Source organism: Manis javanica, chromosome 12, assembly GCF_040802235.1.
Source record: "Manis javanica isolate MJ-LG chromosome 12, MJ_LKY, whole genome shotgun sequence".
NCBI lineage: Eukaryota > Metazoa > Chordata > Mammalia > Pholidota > Manidae > Manis > Manis javanica.
The window spans coordinates 110,928,906-110,948,675 of record NC_133167.1 but is presented as its reverse complement, the minus strand read 5'-3'; the positions used below and the strand labels follow the sequence as shown (position 1 = coordinate 110,948,675).

At 45.5% G+C, this 19,770-nt stretch overlaps 1 protein-coding gene across 10 annotated transcripts in view; it reads left to right on the top strand.

Moving 5' to 3' along the window:
• The window catches only part of DLGAP2 (DLG associated protein 2), a 436,545-nt gene that overhangs the window by 32,957 nt on the left and 383,818 nt on the right, over positions 1 to 19,770 (top strand). For 3 of the 10 annotated variants that reach the window (XM_073219247.1, XM_073219246.1, XM_073219243.1), the window contains exon 2: positions 11,919 to 12,005. The exons of 5 other annotated variants lie outside the window; for them this stretch is intronic. In XM_073219247.1, the coding sequence (XP_073075348.1) occupies positions 11,991 to 12,005 (15 nt within the window). In that variant the 5' untranslated portion in view covers positions 11,919 to 11,990. Of the gene's footprint in view, positions 1 to 11,918; positions 12,006 to 12,152; positions 12,171 to 19,770 lie in introns of those variants that run through there. 2 more of the 10 variants (XM_073219244.1, XM_073219249.1) reach the window with 2 other exon arrangements.

Genomic DNA, 19,770 nt, shown 5'->3' with positions numbered 1-19,770 from the left:
TGGGGGTTTTATGTGGCACCCTGGGTCCTAGTCTTGGGCAGTGACCCGCAGGCTGCACCCTCGCCTTAGAGGGGGAATCTGTGCTTTGGAAGCACATGGTGCCATTGCTGAGGAGCGTGTGTGGTGCCAGCTGCAAGACGCCTGCCGACCAGGGCCCTGCCTGTCTGGAGCCCCTGTGCATGGCGGGCTGTCCAGGCGGCTCACAGTGCCCGCCTCTGGGGAAGGCACGGTCCTCCTGGTCCCAAAGGGTTTGGCCCAAATGCCACCTCCTCCATGTAGAACTTTCAGTGTTTCCCCAGCAGAATAATTTCTCCCAAGATGAAATTCACATCATATTTTATCTCTCCTTCTCTTGGTTGAATGATAACATTCTCCTTTTATTATAGTTTTTTAAATTCATGGTTTACCCCTTGCTGTATAGACTATAAACTACAAAAAATAACATCCACATTTATATATGATTTGTCTTTACAATTTCTGCACATACAACCTGTGACTAATACTTTTGCTTGAAAAGCAAAGGGTCTCTGGGCTGTGAGATGGACATCCAGACGAGCCTAGGGCCCACCCGGAGCCGCAGAGCCGGCATGGATGCAGCAGGGTGGCTGTGAGATGGACTGTGTGATATTCATTCAGAACTTGGCTTTTAAGTTCACTTTCACCTCTTTCTTTTATAAAACTCAAATCACAAGATACAGTTGGTATCAAGAGGCTGTTTCAGTATATTAGGCTTCCCTGGCAAACAGAAATACTTGGACCAGAAGGACTTGTTCCTGCTTTGGTCAGAGAAGCTTGCTTTCCCTTCAGTCTTCATCCCACGTCACAGTCCTGCAGAGGGGAATGAGGAGCTAAGGAGGGACATGTCACGTCTGTACAGCTCCATTGATTGGAGACTAAAACTGGGCAGGAAATACAATGCACTGGCTTTTGGGAGAAATTTGAAGTCAAATTATCAATAAAAAGGTTTATCTGTTAAGTTCAAGCGCACATATAGCGTGAGTTCTAAGCTGCCTTTTCTCATCATGTTGGGGGTGCATTTGTGAATTCAAAGGCAGCAATGTGCTGATTCAGAGTGAGAAACAGGCGTCTGTGTCACAGGCAACAGGACAGCAGAATACGCTCCACGTGACTCTACCATTTTTACTGTAGGAAAGTTTAGAAATGAGGGAGAAGCACATGTGTGTTTAATGACAGGCGATTGAATTCCCTGAGGTAAGAGCTATTCTAGATGTTTCCTTGGTCTGCTGTAGCCCTGTGATTCCAGGACTTTGAAGGAAATAGTGTTTCTCTTTATGTTCTAGGTGTGCATCCAGTTCTCAGACCCTCACGCATGTTCAGAGAAAGTCAAGCATCATGGACTCTGGTCAGAGCCGTGTGACGTCCAGCCTTGGCTTACTCAGCCGTGAGCTCTGGTCTCTGTCCCACAGGGGAAGCTGCTCCTGAGCCATAACGTCTGCTCACAGCAAGTTCCAGTGCGGCCGAGCCCCAAGTCTTATCACGACTGTGCCAACAACACAAAGGGCAGGCAGGGGACAGCTTGTTCCCTGCTCCAAATTGCCAATCTGTGGCCATTTGAGGAAATTAATCCTGGCTCAGCAGCCTGTACTTTTTGCCTGGAAAATTCTAAAATAAGAATATTTGAAGGTGCAAGTTAATTATTTCCTTCCTTATCCCCAAAGATATTTGAAACGTTCTTAGGATGTATTCACTCCGATCCAGTGTAAGTCATCCAGACCGGGCCCTGCTTGACTTGCGCTGATGTACATCAACCCATCTTCCCCTTCCCGAGGCTCGAGTGTCTGCAGTGGGAGCGACTTCCCTGCGCTGCCGCTGCCTTAAGTCACTTTTTCCCGTTAAAATGCCAGATCTGTGACGCTGTGCCGTGGGGGTTTGTGGGTTTGTGGAGGGATCCCCCCACCTTTCCCGCTGACTTCCCTGTGCTCACACTTTTGTTGTGTTGGTCCCCAAACACCTTTAGGTTCTAGAAGTGTCTGTGCTGTGATTTTTAAGCTAGTTTCCAATGTCCTATACACACTGTGGATTAACCTTTTCTTGTTTGTTTGGACATGACCCAGGCTGGGAACCCAACCAATGCTTGTAATCATATTTCTGTGGTAGCTACATTCAGATTTCAGGCTGGATGGGTAGGTCCTGCTGGGCTTTCCTTGTAGTTCTTCATTTTGAGGAAGAAAAATATAGATCGGTGTATTTCGCTAATTTCCTTTGCACGTGATCTTTGCTAACACCGTTTGGAAACCCTGTGGAAACTGGGCGTGTGGTAATATCTTAGAACCAGGAGATGCCAGGCAGCGTTTTACATGCTAGGCTCATAACTCACTTGGTTAATTAGGCTTTATCTGGTGACAGGTGACAGACGCTCAGCATACCATTTACAAATACACCGGAACTTTTAGGATCAGGGGTGAAGGCTGATCTGAGGGCCCGAGGGACGGCATTCGGCGTGGGGTCTGCCTCCCCTGAGAGGCCCTTGGCTCCTCCCCCCGTGGCCTTCTCTGCACGGCAGCCTTTGCATCCTTACCTCCATCCTGTCGTTCGGCAGCAGCCGCCCCAGGACCCTTGGTGCACGAGCAGTGAGACATCCCTGGAGTAGCACCACGCTGGGGGGCTGCATGGACCAGGCAGGTCAGGGGCGGGAGCCCAGCCCTGGAGGAGGGCATGTTCCCTTAGGGGCCAAGAGGCAGGTAGTCTCCAAGGGGGAAGGAGCAAGTCGCCCCCAGGCAGAGGCAGCAGGTAAACTGAGAACAGGTTCGGTCTCTTTGATTCACTAAGATTTCAGAGGCTTGACTGGGAAGCCAGAGTTCCATTTTCCTTCTCTTATGCACTTTTTATGTAGTTTGGAGAAATCATGAGATTAAATGGCTTTGATTTCTGTAGCCACTAGTGGCACAGTGAACTATCCTCTTCAATTACCATGTTTTACTCTTCTGATTAAAGAGGTTATAGAAATTATGGACAATACATGAAAAAGCTAATCTCAAATTATTCATGCTAGGAAATGACCAGGACATGTAACATGTGAGAGCAAGGCGGGAGGGAGGCAAGCAGAGATGCCTGTGAGCAATTGCTGTGTGATGTGGGACACACAACGCTCGGGTTCCCCCAGCAGGGAGATGTCTGGGTATAGTGCGTGCATCTGCCGGCACCGTGAACCGCCCACCTTGGGCAGAGCCCCAGAGAGACCCAGACCCGGGATTTCAGCAGCTTCCTCAGACGCAGCTCTTGATAAGCTTCTTGTTGGGGAGTTTTCCTTCCCATGGGTCTGTGGTTGCCATGGGCCCCCCAGTGGATGGGCAGCTCAGAATATTCCTGTTCTCTGACAACACCTGAGCTCTGCTCTGGCCTGATGTGAAGGAGGATATTCTCAGTCTCTTGTTCTGTGCTTGTTCGAAGCCCAAGGAATGGGATTACACCCCTCGTATGTGTTTCTGATGGCCTTTTCCCCAAATTCAAAAAAGGCAATTTCTTCCTGTCTTCATGTTGCTGCTTTTCCTTTTGAGCCTGAAGCCACTTTTGAAATGAGGAATACAGTGGCTAACGGGACACCGAGGATGGGAAGTGGGGCTGGGAAGGTGAGGAGACAGCAGGCGGGCACAAAGCAGGTGGGCTGGGTGAGCCCCACGAGGGACTCTCAAAACTGGGTTTGCTATAAATGGAAGAGCAGGTGGGTGCCTTTTTGGGCAACCTGGAGTGTTGGGTGACTGCCTGCACCCTGAGGTCAGAGATCCGAGTGGAGTCCTGGCCAGCCTCCCAGGTCTCTCCTTGTCCAGCTCCAGCCCATCGCAGTGTCCAGGGGCAGATACAATTCCTTCTGGCAGCTGGTGCAGAGCTTAAAGAAGACGTGTGCTTCCCGTGCTATAAGGGGGCACAGTCCTCTTACATTATTGCTGTTCAGGAAGTGGCTGCACCAGAGACGTGCTAGCCACGAGGCTGTGTGCTTACATGGTCACACATGGCCAGTTTCACGTGGCTTGGACATTTGAGGCACTCTCAGTCTGTCTCCGCGTGGTCCTGTCCAGGCGAAGTGGTTACTGGCTGCTCAGCATTGGGAAAAAACAGAATCATGATAAAATTATAAAATTTCTTCCTTTTGTTGTGAGAACTTCCTACAATATGAGTTAACTTGACTGAGATCAGTAGAAAATGGGGTTAGTTTTCACATGAGCTTATCTGCTTGATGAGAAATGACCAGCCAGCTGCCTGGCTTGCCTGACGCCAGTGTCAGATTGGCCAGGACCTGGGTTGTTCGGGCATGTTGGGTGGTGGCCTGGGCTCCCTGGACACTGCATTTTGTTCTCTGTAGTAGAATTTGTCACAGGTGTATTGTCCTTCTGACTTGCCAGCCGCGTGGTGTGGCCCTACTCCCATGTGACCCCGGTTTGTGACGTCCTGGAGCAGCCGCGCACTGTGGTCAGGAGGCCTCCGGCTGGAACTTGATCTGAAGCTGACAGTTTTCTAAAACCTTCGTCGCACGGGATGAGTCCTTCCGTAAACGTGGACTTTAGCCTGACTCACTGTCAGACCTCCTGACAAGTCTACACGGTCTGTGAGGTGTCTGAGTGGGAGGGCAGCTCCCTGCAGGGTGTGCGGACTTTCCGCATGAGCTCCGTGCTGCCCACGACCTCCGTTCCAGACTTGTGTCTTTCAATCCCTCCAGCTTAACTGATTCTTACACACTTGATAACTCAATATTGTTCAAAATGCATTTCACCCTGAGATGCTGTTCATTATCTTTTTGGTCATTAATTAAAATATTAAGCAAAATACTGAGTAATTTATCTGGTACACACCATTACACATCTTATGCTAATGGCAAGACAGTGATTATAAAACCATTGCAGGTATGAAGCTCCGAATGCCCAATGCCCTGATAATTGGGCTTCACACACAGCTCTTAGCCACTTACTGTTTTCCAAGTACGTTCTGTAAATGAAACTAGATTAAAATCCTTCGTCTGTAATCCTTGTTATCACATATACCACATCACAATTTTCCATAAACGTTGTTTATTAAGCACATTTATTATGATTTTCAACATGATAAACAGCTCTGAAAAGGTATAACTGAGTTTTCTAGCCCACTTCATTTATTAACGATCTTTTAAACTGAGGGGAGAGGAAGATGAAAAAGAAATCCTGGTGATTTGTGTCACGTTCTCAGCCTTCCGTGCAGTTGAGGCTCCGTGTGCCAGTCTCTCAATTGGTTTCCATGCAGAGCACTTCTGGTGTTGGGTAAAGCAGGTGTGTTACTTAGGGACAATTTTAAATGCGCCCAGCTCTGCCTCATGACTTTGTCCAAATGGGGGTGCGTATTCTTGTCCCACTAGCTCCTGGCGGCTGTGCGTGAAGGACGGCGGGAGGTGAGTCACCAGTGCCCTCTGTCCTGCCTCCTGCCTGCCAGTGATCCACGGCTGTCTTCCCACATAGGGATGAGAGGGGGGGTGAGCTGATGGCACTGGGGGCATCAGTGAGGGACGGGCACAGTCAGTGTGCGGCAGAGAAGAGGTTGTGTGTGAGAGAAGGCAGTTTAGAGCTGGATTTGGAATGAGACGCCTAAGACATTTCACCTACATCTATAATTATACAGTAATATGGTATAAAGGAATCAGATTGAAACAGATGGAGTTACATCGACTGCATGCCCTCGCTTTTGGTGCTAAGGAGATTTCACCAGTGTTGATGAGGATGAGGACAACAGATTACCAATGAGGAGATGTACATGAATACATGAGGCACATCTCTAAACCTGGTTGAGAAATCGGACTGACATTGTGACATCCTGCTCGGAGAACAGGAAAAACTGAACCTAAGGTACAATAGTGGTCAGGCCAGCAGGGTGGTGTGACATTCCTAATTAAGATACATTGATTGAACTTAAGAAGGACTTTTAAGTGCATGTTTATGTGCTTAAAAACTTTAGCGGACCGTCTTGTTCCCTGAATTAGGGGCTCGCTATTAAACAAGCACCCCCGGCCGGCTGCCTGGAGGGAGAGCAAGAGCCTCAGAGCGCTTACCTGCGCCCACGGCGCGTCGAGTGAATTATTTTCAAATCGCTCATTTTTCTGACTTCAGCCTCAGCGTGGGCATTTGGAAGAGTCACATTCAGGTTTGGGGGAAATAGCTGCAGGGGTCAAGCAAGGAGGGGCTCATCTCTGGGTATCATGTGAGGGGCAAAGGGAGGTGGACACAGCGCACCTGTGATCTTCCTATTTCTTGGTTATTTGGAGTCAGGATTACCTCTCAATCAGCTGAATAGAACTTGAAATTTCTACATTTTCTCATTTATTAAAGGACCAGTATAGCAAACACTGTGACCTACAGCTCCTGTTATCAACTACATATCATAATGGTTTATAGTCCTTTTTAAAAGGTAAGAAAAAAAAAGGCTGAGATATTTTGGGATGGTCAGTTAAAATATTTGTGGCTATTGTAAATTAGGTAAGGAACATTTGGCGTAATATTTATATTCATGTATATATGATGTAATTGGAAAAAGATTTTTTGTTATTTGGAAAGTAGATTTCTATAATTTCAGTGTGCTTCTTTTTTTTAGGGAAAATACAAATATGAACCTTGCTCTGCTTTGCATTCTTGAGCATGTGTGTGTGTGGTTTCTAAAAACCTGTTGTTTTCTTTTCAGCTCTGAGGAATAAAAATGGGAAGTTAAATTTATATTAAAATTACACAGTGTAATTTCAAAGGAAGCTGAGGGCCTAAAAAGCTGTCAGTGCTTCCGATTGGACCTCCCCCAGGGCTGCTCTGTGGACTGAACATGCCCTGGGGGCCAGTTGTGGGTGGGACAGACCCTTCCTCACCCCTAAAGGCTGTCATTACTTGAAAACACACTGAATTTTAAAAGGTGACCTGTTTAAGTAAATTAAAAGGAGAAACTAGGAGAGAACGTAGGAAAAGACCTAGCCTGTCATCTATAAAGTAAAAGCACGATGCCATGGCAGAGGGGGGTTTCACGGTGAGAATATGGTTCTGTTTCCCCCTAACATCAGCAGGGCATGAAGAACAGAACAGGAATTGCCGATGCCTGGTTACTGTGATTCAGTAAGTGACTGGCCCAGAGATGTGCAGGCTGTGGGGTCTGAATGCAGGCATTTGGCCCCAGATGCCATGTCTGGAACATTTGCTAAGCTCTTAAAATATTTCCATCTGTGTTTGGAGCACTTTACATGAATAATTCACTTAATCCTTACACCTACCTCATGAAGCAGGGTCGTATTATCTCCATTTTACACATTAGGAAACAGGCATGGAACAGCTGAGTAGCTTACTTTTCAAGGATGCTTACAGTAAAGACTGGATCCTGGATTCAAACCTCTGCCTCAGATCCTATGTTTTTGCCAGTATACTAAGTGGAACAGCTATGAAGCAAGAACAGGTAATTGTGTGAAAACACCAATTAGAAATGACATAAAAATGTAGCCCTTGAAATTAAAACACAGTAGATATTCACAGATCAGACTGAACTGAAAAAAAAAAAATTAGTGAACTAGAAGCTGAGGCTGAAGAAATTTCCTGGAGTTTAAGCACAAAAATAAAGAGAACGTGCGGAAGCCCCTAAAATGATGTGGTGGGCAGATCCCCAAGGCAAGAAGTGCATCTTATAGGAGCTGAAAAGGAGATAATAGGGAAAAAGGTGGTGAATCAATATTTGAGACACAATGGCTGATAATTCACCCAAATCAAAGAAAATTGTTTTCAGATTGAAAAATTGTGCCATCTGTTAGGTTGAAATAAAGACAAAACCACACCCTGACTATCCTTGTAAAACACCACAGTAACCAGGGTAGATAAAGTCCTGAAAGATGTAATCAAGAAAATAGAAATTGCTTATGGTAATAAAGTTCTCAACAGCAACAATGCCTGAACACATCTACTGAGTGCCTTGAATCCTATACCTTGTCAGTCATTCAGTGTTGAGGGCAAAACAAAGACAATTCCAGACATACAAGGACTTGAAAAGTTTACTACACAGATGATGTTGAGAGGATAATTTTGAGTATAAATGAACCCAAAAGGATGCTAGCAAAGGGACCAAAGACTCCTTTACAAGTATAGATTTTAGAGTAAGCAGTACATTTTTCACATATTTAATGAGCAACCATATCTGGTGTCCACACAATAATATCAGAGAACATGTGCTATGGGGGAGGAGGGTGTAAACTTGGACAAAGTGGGAGTGTTAAGAGATGTTAGAGATATTGATTAATTAATGGCTTTCCTTGAAAATATAATTGCATATTTTAAAAGTTTTAAGGGAGATATAAAATACATAGGCACCAAAAAAGTAGAGAATATCCTACATAGGATAATAAAGGAGAAAGAGAAAGTACAAAGAAAAGCATTTTATATTAAACATGAACTATCAGGACAAAATAAGTCCCATTTTATCAGTAATCACAATAAATATGAATGGGCAAAACTCAAACATGAAAAGCATAGACTCTCAGATTGGAATAAAGACAACTTGAGTTTTGTGATATTAAATGAACATGCAACTATGTAGTGAGAATAAATAAATTTTTGCCAGAAAAATAAAGAGAAAATTCATGGATGTAGAGCATTAAGAATGAGAAATGTGATACAAACAGATAATAAAGTTAAAAGAGCCTAAGATAATCTGTAGAAAAATTTCCTGGAAAATTTGAAAAATAAAGATGAAACAGTTGGATTATGGGTGAATGTAAGTGATATGAACTAATTCAACAAAAAGTAAGGAAACAGAAATGGACCAGTAACAATGGGAAAATTAAAATTTCCTCTAGATGTACTTTTTGACAAGCACCAGATCAGTTGCTTTACAGGTAAATTCTATACAAACTTTTAGGAATTGATAGTTCTTTGTAATCTAAACTATATCAGACTAATAAACATGATTCCAAAACTTGATAATATACCTGAAAAAAGGCTAATTTCTCGTAAGAATATAAATGGAAATTTCCTAAACAAAATATTAGCAAATTGATCCAGCTGTATATTTAATATGACCAAGTAGGGTCTGTTCCATAAATGCAATATTATTCCAATAATAGGCCCTCTATCGTAGTAATGTATTAGATGAGTATGTTCAAAGGGAAACAATAAATTTGGTTCTGTTCAAGGCACAGAAAGACCGTGAAACAATCCAGCAGCCATTTGTGATGAAATGCTCAGTGGGCAGCAATGGTGGGAAACCTTATCCTAGATAAGAACACGATCAGAAGTCCGTAGGAGGTCCAGTGGTAACTTGAGGAGATGCTAATCATGCCAGAATTTCCCCATTAGTCCATATGGTTCTGGGGTCTCCAGTTAAGAGCAAATGGGAAAATAAAAGAGGTAAAATGTTAGAAACCGAAACTTGCTTTTAATGGAAAAGAACAAGTATATAAAATTGTCAGATGAGTATGACCATTGAGTATGCAGAACGAACACAAGATCAGTGAGTAAGAATCACTAATGGTGCTGCATGTGATCGAGTAATGGCATTGAGTAATGGCAAACGAGGGCCCATTCTCAGAAACAGCATGCCTTGCAGAGTACCCTGGGATAAAGCAGGAATGCATGAGGTCTGCAAACTACTTGGGAAGGACCTAAATCATTACCAAGAGCTTGGTATGGAGATAGACTTTAACGGCAAACTTGGTACTAAAACATGTCACTTTCCTTCGGAGGGGAATGCGCACGTGCGTGTGCGTGCATGCGTGTGTGTGTGTGTGTGTATGTATGTGAGAGAGCGAGCTGTAACTGTGGTTAGATCCTTTTTGGGAGGGCAGTGATGTGGGGACATGGGAGCTAATTAAGGAATAATAACGTTAACCTCGGAGACTCAGTTCACAAGGCTGTCCCATAAAGAGTTTTGAAGAAAGTCTGAAATGTGGGAAATGGGGTCTACCAGAAACACTCACCCGGATGTTGCAGAGGTCTGTTGATCTGTAGAACAACCTTTTCTACCTGAGTGGCATTTCCAAAGTGATGGGGTAATGGATTATTTGGCAAATTTGTTGGGGTAATTGGTTAGACACTGAACAGAAAATAACATGAACTTACACTTCACAACTCAAAAAAGCTTCAAACCACATGAAGGATTTAATCATTAGAAAGAGTTATAAAAAAGTTCTGAAAGAAAATAATAGAGCATATTTTTAAGATGGGGGGATTGGGAAGATATTTCTAATCACAGAAGCCATGAAGGAAAAGACTGATGGATGTGGACACATAAGTGAGATATTAAACCATCTGAATTGGTGAAAGGGCACTGACGAAGTTGACGCATGAATGCCTAAGAAGGAAGACACTGCAGCCTGTAGAGCAGACAGACGGTCTGGAACGTCTACAGGGATAATAGGCAGTAGTTAAAAGTTCATCTCCCAAAGGAGGAGACCCGTCTACGGAACAGGTGATTTACACAGGAACACGTTTGATGCACATCACACCCAAGTCTGCAAACTCCATGAAAACTGAGAAACGATTTTTTCCTACCAGGGCAAAATCAAATGACTGCTAGCAGGTGACTTGTAAATTACTAGCAGCACTTTGGACTAGGACTGAGCATGTCCTGTGCCCCATAATTCTCCTAGAAATGTGTTCCGTGTAAACTTTCCAGGAAGCATACCAGGATGTGCGCAGAATTCTTAACAAGGGGAACAAAGCAGAAACAAGCCACATGCCCAACAGGAAGGGATTGGGGGTGGGGGTGGGGTGGGGAGCTGGGGGTCTTCAAGGCAGGAAAAACATTCATGAAGTTCTGTCTGTGCTTTATGGAGAAAGTAAGTGAAAAATGCAAGGAGCATAGCACGGTGCCAGCTCTGGAAAGCAGAGTCCTGACGAGTAAATGCCTTGAAATAAATACACCACTTAGGGATATTAACTGGTCTCCAGAAACTATGGGTTGATTTTAAGTGTGTGTATTATTTTATAATCAATATTTACCAAGTGTGCTTGCTAAGAGCAAAATCAGCTGATTTCTTTGCTCTATTAGGATTGTACATTTGAAAGTGAGTCATGGCATTAGTAACTTGTGTTCACACTGAAGCTTGGTCAGAGACTTTGATGACAAAATTTTCAGAAGATGGTGGTACAATGTGCACCATGTCTGGCCTTTGTAGAAGTTAGTATGACCTGACCAGCACTTTTAAGGGCCCCAAGAAGGGCGTGGAGGTGAGCATTTGGTCACTGCGCCAGCTCAGTAAGGAGGAAGCACTGCATATTTTTACAGCACTAAGAACACATCTCTTAAAAAAAACTCATGTTTCTATTTCATATGGTTCGTTTGGGTAGGCGGCAGTAATTTCGTGTATTGTGTGCAACGAAAACAGGAGCAGAGAATCTTATAATTTATCAAAATCTATGTGCTAGTACCTGTTTTTTTAAATTTTTTAAAATGCCACTGTCAATTTTATGTAGGTGTAGCACTTCTTTTTTTTTTTTTCCTGGAAAGAAAATTAGTCATTAATACCCCCTGTTGGGCTCCTTTGCTGCTTGGACCCCGCCTGTCCCTCTGCAGAGCTAGTCTGAGTTACAAACCCTGTTCCTATCATCAGGTGAGACGAGGACTCACACCCCGTCCAAAGTGTGGTTTTACTATTTCTCTTTCGTTGAGTGTTAAGTCGTGAAGCATATTTATTGTAATTCCAGACCGCGCTTGAGAATCCAGCGGCTCCTTTCCTCGCGTGTGTCCGTGTGCTCTTCGGCAGCGCGCGATTTCACGGTCTTATTTAAAAATACCTGGTGTTATTTTTTATGTACAGTTTCTCCGCCTAGATTCTTGCCATATTGCTGTTCTTAATTGATTTAATCAGTGCTTAGTGTCAAGTTTTTTATGTACATTCCATATGCTTTGTTTTCCTTGGGGGAAGGTCATTTACCCTTTTTTATCATATTTTCCCCATTTCTGTCCCTTCCCCGCCTTAGGCTTGCCCACCGCGGGAGGCGCGGCCGTGACTGCGGTTCGGCGGCGGCGACGGCGCTCGGCTCTGGCCCGGGATGGGGACCGCGCAGGTACCGGGAGCCCCGGGCGGGGGGCGGGGGCTCGGCTCCGGGATGGGGACCGCGCAGGTGCTGGAGCCCCGGGCGGGGGGCGGGGGTTCCGGGATGGGGGCCGCGCAGGTGCCGGGCGCGGGGGGGGGGGGGGGGGGGCCCGGCTCCGGGATGGGGACCGCGCAGGTGCTGGAGCCCCGGGCGGGGGGCGGGGGGCTCCGGGATGGGGCCTCGCAGGTACCGGGACTCCGGCGGGGGGCGGGGGGTTCGACCCCTGGATGGGGCCGCGCAGGCACCGGGAGCCCCGGGCGGGGGCGGGGGCTCCGGGATGGGGCCTCGCAGTTACCGGGACCCCGGCGGGGGGCTCGGCTCCAGGATGGGGGCCGCGCAGGTACCGGGATCCCGGGCGGGGGCGGGGGGCTCGACCCCGGGATGGGGGCCGCGCAGGTACCGGGATCCCGGGCGGGGGCCGGGGGCTCGGACCCCGGGCCGCAGCGAGGGCTTCCGTGTGGCTGCTCGCCTGCCGCGTGGAGGGGCGTCGGTCAGGGTCCGCCTTCGGTCAAGTGGCGGGAGACGGCGGGCCCCGCGCACAGCCGACGCCCGAAGCCCGCTCCGGGGTGGGGCCGCCGGGCCGGCAGCGCCGTCGCTCCCACGCAGGGGACCCCAGGCTGCGCGCACTCGGCAGGTGCCCGGGCGCCCCGCGTTGTCCCTGTGCCGTGGGCCCGGCGGGCTGGCCTCCTGTCCCGGCCCCCCCCGGGGGGCAGCTGCGCGTCTGCCCGTGGATGCCCTGCTGGGGGCCCCGCCTGCTCCTCCCTTTCGTCGCGGAGCCGGCATGTAGTCCCCTCGCGAGTTTTACCGTGTGGGGCGCGGAGAGCGGCGTTGGGTGACGGCACAGCCCCGGCCTCGGGCGCTGCCGGGAGGGCGCGTCGGAGCCCTTGCGCCCGGCCCGCCCGCGCCGCGTCCCAGGCTGTTGGCCTCCCTCGGGGACGGGTGTTCACGCTGCTCCCCTGCTCGTTTGGGGTTTGCGCCTTTGTCCCCACCGCTGTCATTCGTGTGCATCTGGGGGAAAGACAGATTGTCCTCCTCTCCGCCGGGGCCGCTGTGCTGGGCCCTCCCTGTTCTGCTTGGACAGGTGTCAGATCCCGCGGGCAGCGCCCATCCCACGCCCGGGTCTATACCGGCCATTCTCCGGTGGGGCAGCCGTGCCCCCAGGGACATCGGCAATGCCCGGGACAGTTTGCTTTTCACAGCTGGGGGAGGCAGTGCTGGTGCCCTCAGGGCGAGGCCACGATACTACTGAACATGCCCAGTGCAGGGGACAGTCTCGTCCAAAGGTCAGAAGAGTAAAGGCTGGGAAAACTTGCTATGTTTTCATGCTCTCACCTGCAATGCTTCTTCACGAGTCCGAATAAGAAAGATAAGGAGACAATATAATCTCGATATAGAAGCATTTCTCTTCACTGTAAGAATTTTGCAAGGGGACACTGAGGGCATTAAAGGCCAACAGGTTTGCATGCAAATTAATTTAGATGGATTGTATCTAAAATGCACACTTGGACTTTTTGGGACAACAGTAAAATGTCTTTGAAACAACCCGTAGGAATTACTCAAATGGTCATTTCATTGGTTTATGGCCCAGTTAGTAACTGCATGCATAAACCTCAGTGCACTCACTGTGACTGCAACCCTCACTCAGAATCTAGAACAGTATGTATGTTTCTGTTGTGCTCCGAATTGTTGTATTTTGTTATTTTGTCTCATTCACAGTAAGAAAAATTGTAGAAATGGTTCTTAGCACTGGTTCCAGGTCAAGCCGCAATAATTTTGAATGTAGAAATCTAATTTATTTTGCAAAAGAAAATTCACTTTCCTTAGGTAATTATGAATAGGGCTATGTAGCGTGGGACAAAGGTTATATAGAAAGAACAACAAAATAGTCCCATTAGTGATTGTAACTGTCTATGTATGATAGATTTATGCTTCAGAAAACAACCATCTATTAAAACATGATTTGTTTTCATCGGGTTGAGAATCAGGTTTTGGAATGCCCTCTGATTTCCTAATGTTTGTTTAACTGACAAACCTAAGTTCTTTTTCTCTATTAATTGCATATATCCAATTTTGTTTCATTTTTACGAGGCTAACCCTAGTAGCACTTTCCTCTGGGCCTCCCTCGTTCGCACAGGGCATGTGGGAAAGAATCTGGTCTCTAATGGTGCAAAGGCGAAGACGGGCAGGCTGTGTGGCCGTCTCCGGTATCTTCCGGACAGGCGGAGGCCCAGGTCTGATTCACGTTCATCAGTAACTCTTATTTGACCACGACAGTAACTTCCGGGCATGGGGTGAGGAGTATCTATCACTTTTATAAGTAGATGATTTTAACTTATTTAGTTCAGCAAGTAAATTTATATTAAAAATAAATAATACAAATTGTGAAAGTACCTTCTATCTAGCTAATTCAGATTGACTTGTAGAAATCATAAGCGCTGTAATTGTAAATTGTTTTATTTGTCTCTTCTCTTTTTAAAAACTATGCAAGTATTATATCTTACCATGGAATAATTAGCATTAACAAAACACAAGATTCAGAGATATGCTCATTGGTGACATTTTGGTTTACTTTTCATAGTGTCCTATGTCTATATATATATAATTTATATTAATAAAGTGGTTTTACCATTTTTTCAATAATAGATGTGTTAATGAATTAATACAGTATATTATGACAACTCTCCTTGTCAATAAAAACATTTAAAAATATTTTAATAGCTATGAAGTATACCATTATATGGGCATACCTTAGCCAATGCTGATCTCTCATGCCAGCAATGATGTCCAGTTCTCTGGTAATATAAATAATGCTTGGATGAATTACCTCTGTTCAGTTCCTTAATTATTACCATAGAATACATTTTCTGACTTAAAATGTTTCAAAAGATGTGCAGGTTTTAAAGATTTTCAGTGTATTTCGGTATGGTTTCCAGAAAAAGCACCTATTTGCCCTCCCACCAAGTCTGCACACCTTAATGTTGTCCTTTAAACTCTATAGTTACTGGTTTGACAGATGATAAGTAGTTGACAATTTGGTTTACTTAAGTTAGCTGTTCTGTTGACTTTTTCCCTTCTTTTCCCCCTCTTTTGCATGTGAATTTCATGGTAGGGTCTTTTATTAATTTCAGTATTGTCATTTATTTTTTAATTTTAGAGTTTTGAAATTAAAAACAAAAGGTATTAACTCTTTTTATGTATTTCTGATCCAAATACTCTTTGCTTCTCAGATTGCCATTTGAGTTTCAACTTTACAATTTTTCCATGTAAGAAGTCACTTCTCACATAGTCATGTATATAACTCTTTATGAATGAATCTATGGATGTAATCCTTTATGAGTGCTGACCTTGGTCAGAAATGCACCCAAATTTGCATAAACATCCAGCTGTATTTTACTCTGACATTTTTATTTCATTTTACATCCATATCTTTAATTCATCTGGATTATTCTGGTTAATGTGTAAAGGCTGTGCGTCTTCTACCTCTTGCCCCTCCAGTTATGTAGCATCATGTCCATGACGCCGTCCATTTTCTGATACTGGAATCTCTTTCTATTTCTGGAAAATGCAGTTGGGGTCATACTGACCCTTTATCACTCCTGCTTCCCACTGGTTTCTTGTGGCAAATACTCATGTTGAAGCTTTTTTCCTCTTCTTTTCGAAGTGCCTGTTGAGGTGATAACAATGACTGTGTTTATGGAGGATGTCAGCCTGGTTAGAAGGTAGAGGGAAACTGCGCCCAGTGAGCCAGCGGCCTGGGTGGAGATGGTGGCGACAGGGCTCCCCACGGCGGGCCACCCCTTTGAAATGGGGCGCCTCCTCAGGGCACCTGTCCCCTCTGCTGGTAGGTTTGGGTAGACAGTTACAAAGCCAGTCAGCATCCTCTGTAGGCATCTCACCATGCAATGCGTGGGATGGGATCAGATGGGCCTGTTTGTGGGCTTCTTACTGTGTTTATGGTGTGTTTTGTTTTTCTAATGGCACATATTTAATTAATGCAGATGATTGAGGGAGATATGTGGGAGAGTGGCATGGATAAATTATTCGTAGAATTTTGGGGGTAGGCAGAGTAGTGGTAGAGTAAGGATATCCTTATTCTGAGAATTCACATTTTCTTCTGTAACTAGTCACCATGGACCTGTAGGCTTGGGCACTATGAATTTATAGACTTTGAGTCTAGTAGACCAGAAACCCCACCAGTCACTGGGCTGACATGATGTCTGCAGGCTGCTCCTTTTGGAGGCCCTAGTGCAGAAGCCTGCCTTCTCCAGCTTCTGGAGGCTGCCCACTTGCGTGCCCTTTGCTCCACCTTCAAAGTGAGCAATAGCCAGGAGCCTCTGATGCACCCCTCCCTGTCTGCTGCAGCTAGGACACTTTCTCTGCATTTAGGGACACATTATTTCAGGGTTTCAGGGTTATCTCTGTACCCTAATCCATGCAAGCTGCTATAGTCACCAGTTTAAGGGTTTAGGGCATGGATGTCCTTGGGGTCATCATTCTGCTGCCACAATATTTATTTTTAATTTAAACTCATGTTTAGCTTTTGCCTTCAGAGATTTTTTGTAACCATAAATTTGAATAAAATTCCTACATTTCCTGGAAAGACAGCTGCAAAGTGAGTTTTTCATCTTTTATCTATATTTCAGAATATGACAGGTAACATTAGCTTCTGTACTATTTTTAAAGCAGTGGAAAAATACTGTTTATTGAGGTGCTGTTTCCTTGGTAGGACCTGGATCTGTAATCTTGTTATCCGTGCAGTGGGCTTACCTCTCTGTGACATGCATTAAGCAGGATTAAGATGTGGCACTGATTAAAAATGAAATAACCAAAGGATAGGATTCACTCGAGTGAAAAGGAACACTAGGTCGAATGACTTGCCTTCATAAATCCAGGTTGGCGAGTACTCTAAGATCCATCTCAGGATGCAATTATGTTTAATCGTTTTGTGCTCTGCCCGTGGAGGGAGGAAATCTTGAACTGCACACAGGAACAGGCTGAGGAGCCCTGTTGAAGGAACGTGTGTTTTGAACAGTGTGTTCAGCACCTCAAGAGCCAGGCAGACTGTGCCTGTTGCTTTGGGCTCACAGACAAAGGCCCACTGTGTGCGGGACACGCCATTGTTACCTGTGGGCTGTGAAGTGCAGAATTATGAGCAATGGAGAAACAAAGTGCAACGTCACGAACCAGCGTCGTCTTTGGAAGCCTATAATAGATTCTGAGTAGACACAGCTGAGGAGTGATTTTCATGCCTTTTTCTGGTGCCATGAACACGTGATTCTGTATTTTGCTGAATGGAACAAACGATGTTTAGTTTAAAACAATAGTTGTAAATTTTCTTGCTATGTGCCACTTATCTAGGTTTTCACAAGTGTTTATTTGGAGTGGTTGGATATTTTTGTCTTAAAAATAATCCTGTATTTTGCTACCAAATCAGTGTAAAGATGCACAGTGTCTCAGAAATAGAGCTTTCAGGTCCCATCCTGGCTGCTGTCTGTTCTCCACCGCATGGCAGAGAAACCTTTGCCCTGCCACTCTGCTGGGGTATTCTCACAAATGCGCTCCATGCTGCTTCTCAGAAGATTACTGATCTAGAGAGACTTTCACAACTGAGGCATCATTAAGTCAACACGGCTGTTACATTCAGTGCTATGTGTGTGTCTGTGCATGTGTGCATATATGTGCATGTGCACACATGTGTCTGTGCGCATGTATTGTGCATAGGTGTGTGTCTGCGTGTGTGTGTGTGTGTGAGTGCATGCATACATATGTGTCAGGAGGGGTGGCTCTCTGATCTGGATGGCATTATTTCTCCACTGATACCAAACACTGAATTGAGTTCATACCACTATTGAGTAGTTATGTGACATAAGAGTATATTTAAATATTAGCTACTGTTTAAAATATTTAAATTTAAATAAACAAATTTTTCTTTAAATTCTTGAAGTGTTACCTGCTTCTGTTTATGTATGGCCTACTTCTCCAGTCTGGCGAGCCAACACCTGGGGTTGAAATGTCATTCTTAGAGATACTCTGGGAAAATGGTTGCAAAGAAAATGTTGCCAACGTATCGGTAGGTGCTGAGCCCTGACTCCTCGGCCTGCCCATTTTTTCATGCGGCCCCCCCCCCCCCTTGCCCTTCTCTCCTTACTCTCTGTCTCTCTCTCAAACAAGTGGCTGCATCTTCAAATACTGGTTAATTTCTGGTGGGTCCCTGGTCACCCATCCTGCTGCAGAGGCACAGCCGGCTCCTGTAAGCACCAGAGGCCGCGGGCCGGCCTCCTGAGGGAGCGTGTCGCGTCTGAGGGATTCACCTTCCCAGTGAAACTGCCGGACGCGGCGCCCGCTTCTCAGGGTGAGCTTGGCGTCAGGAATAGCTGGACTGCATGTGGACTTGGAGCAAGTGGCCAGACTCGTGCTTTGAATGCAGGCAGATCTTACAGGGTCCCCTGCGCAGTGTTCGTGACGATTCCTGCTGGTGATAAATACTGAATCACTGCGATGGTGGAGACCTGATTTATCCTCAGATTGGAGGCAGGATGTCATCTGGCACCTAATGTAAGGTTTTTGGGTTCTTAGACCTTTTTGTGCAGTAGATTTTTCTTTCAAATTGTTTTATTAACTACTGTGCAGATACAAAAATATTTCTAAGCTATGTATGAAGTTTGAAAAGTAATGATATATTAAAAACTCCATTTAACAAAAAATAGAGGCTTCACGGTTCTGTTTGAAGTTCCCTCTGGGCTCCTCTTTGATCCTTTGAGCCTCATGGAGGAAATCTCTTGCCTTTAAAAAAATTTTTTTAAGCAGTTTAACTAACAAGATTTCTCTTTCCTAAACAAAATACTCATTAGTTTTACAAGTGTTTGATACTCCTCGAATGAGAGTGTGTATTTTCTTCTCTGACTTACTCCTGTGGTTCAGCATCTGAGATTCTTCTGCACTTGGCCTGTAGCTGCTGTGTGACTGCAGACATAGATTTCACCTGTGTGACTACTTTGCCATTTGTTTCTCTGTCGTCTCCGTGAGCATTTGCACGGTTTCCAGTTGTGTGGTTACACGGGGGCCTTAGGAGCGTTCTCGTCCATTTCTCTGTGTCCCGAGTGTGGACTTGTGTTCGCCCTGTTGAAGGCGAGATCTGCTTCATTTTTATCAGCTGACTGGTTGCTGTCACCCTGCCGTGTCACATTCCCACCGGCACAGAGCAGGCGCCTCAGTTTGTCTCAGTCCTTGACAACATGTAACATGGTTAGATGTAAAAATTTTTTGCCAGTCTTTTGGATGTGAAGTTTCATTTAATTCAATTTTTTCTGATGACTGATGAGATTGGGTATTTTTAAAATTAAGGTACCATTGATATACACTCTTCTGAAGGTTTCACAAGAATAACAATGTGGTTATTCCATTCACCCTTATTATTGAGTTCCCCCAGGTACCCCATTGGAGTCACTGTCCATCAGTGTAGTAAGATGCCAGAGTCCCTGTTTGTCTTCTCTGAGCTACTCTCTCTTCCCTGTGACCCCACACACACCATGTGCACCAATCATGATACCCCACAATGCCCCTTCTCCCTCCCTCCCCACCTGCCCTCCCCCACTCCTCCCCTTTGGTAACTGCTAGTCCCTTCTTGGAGTCTGTGAGTCTGCTGCTATTTTGTTCCTTCAGTTTTGCTTTGTTGTTACACTCCACAAATGAGGGAAATCATTTGGTATCTGTTTTTCTCTGCCTGGCTTATTTC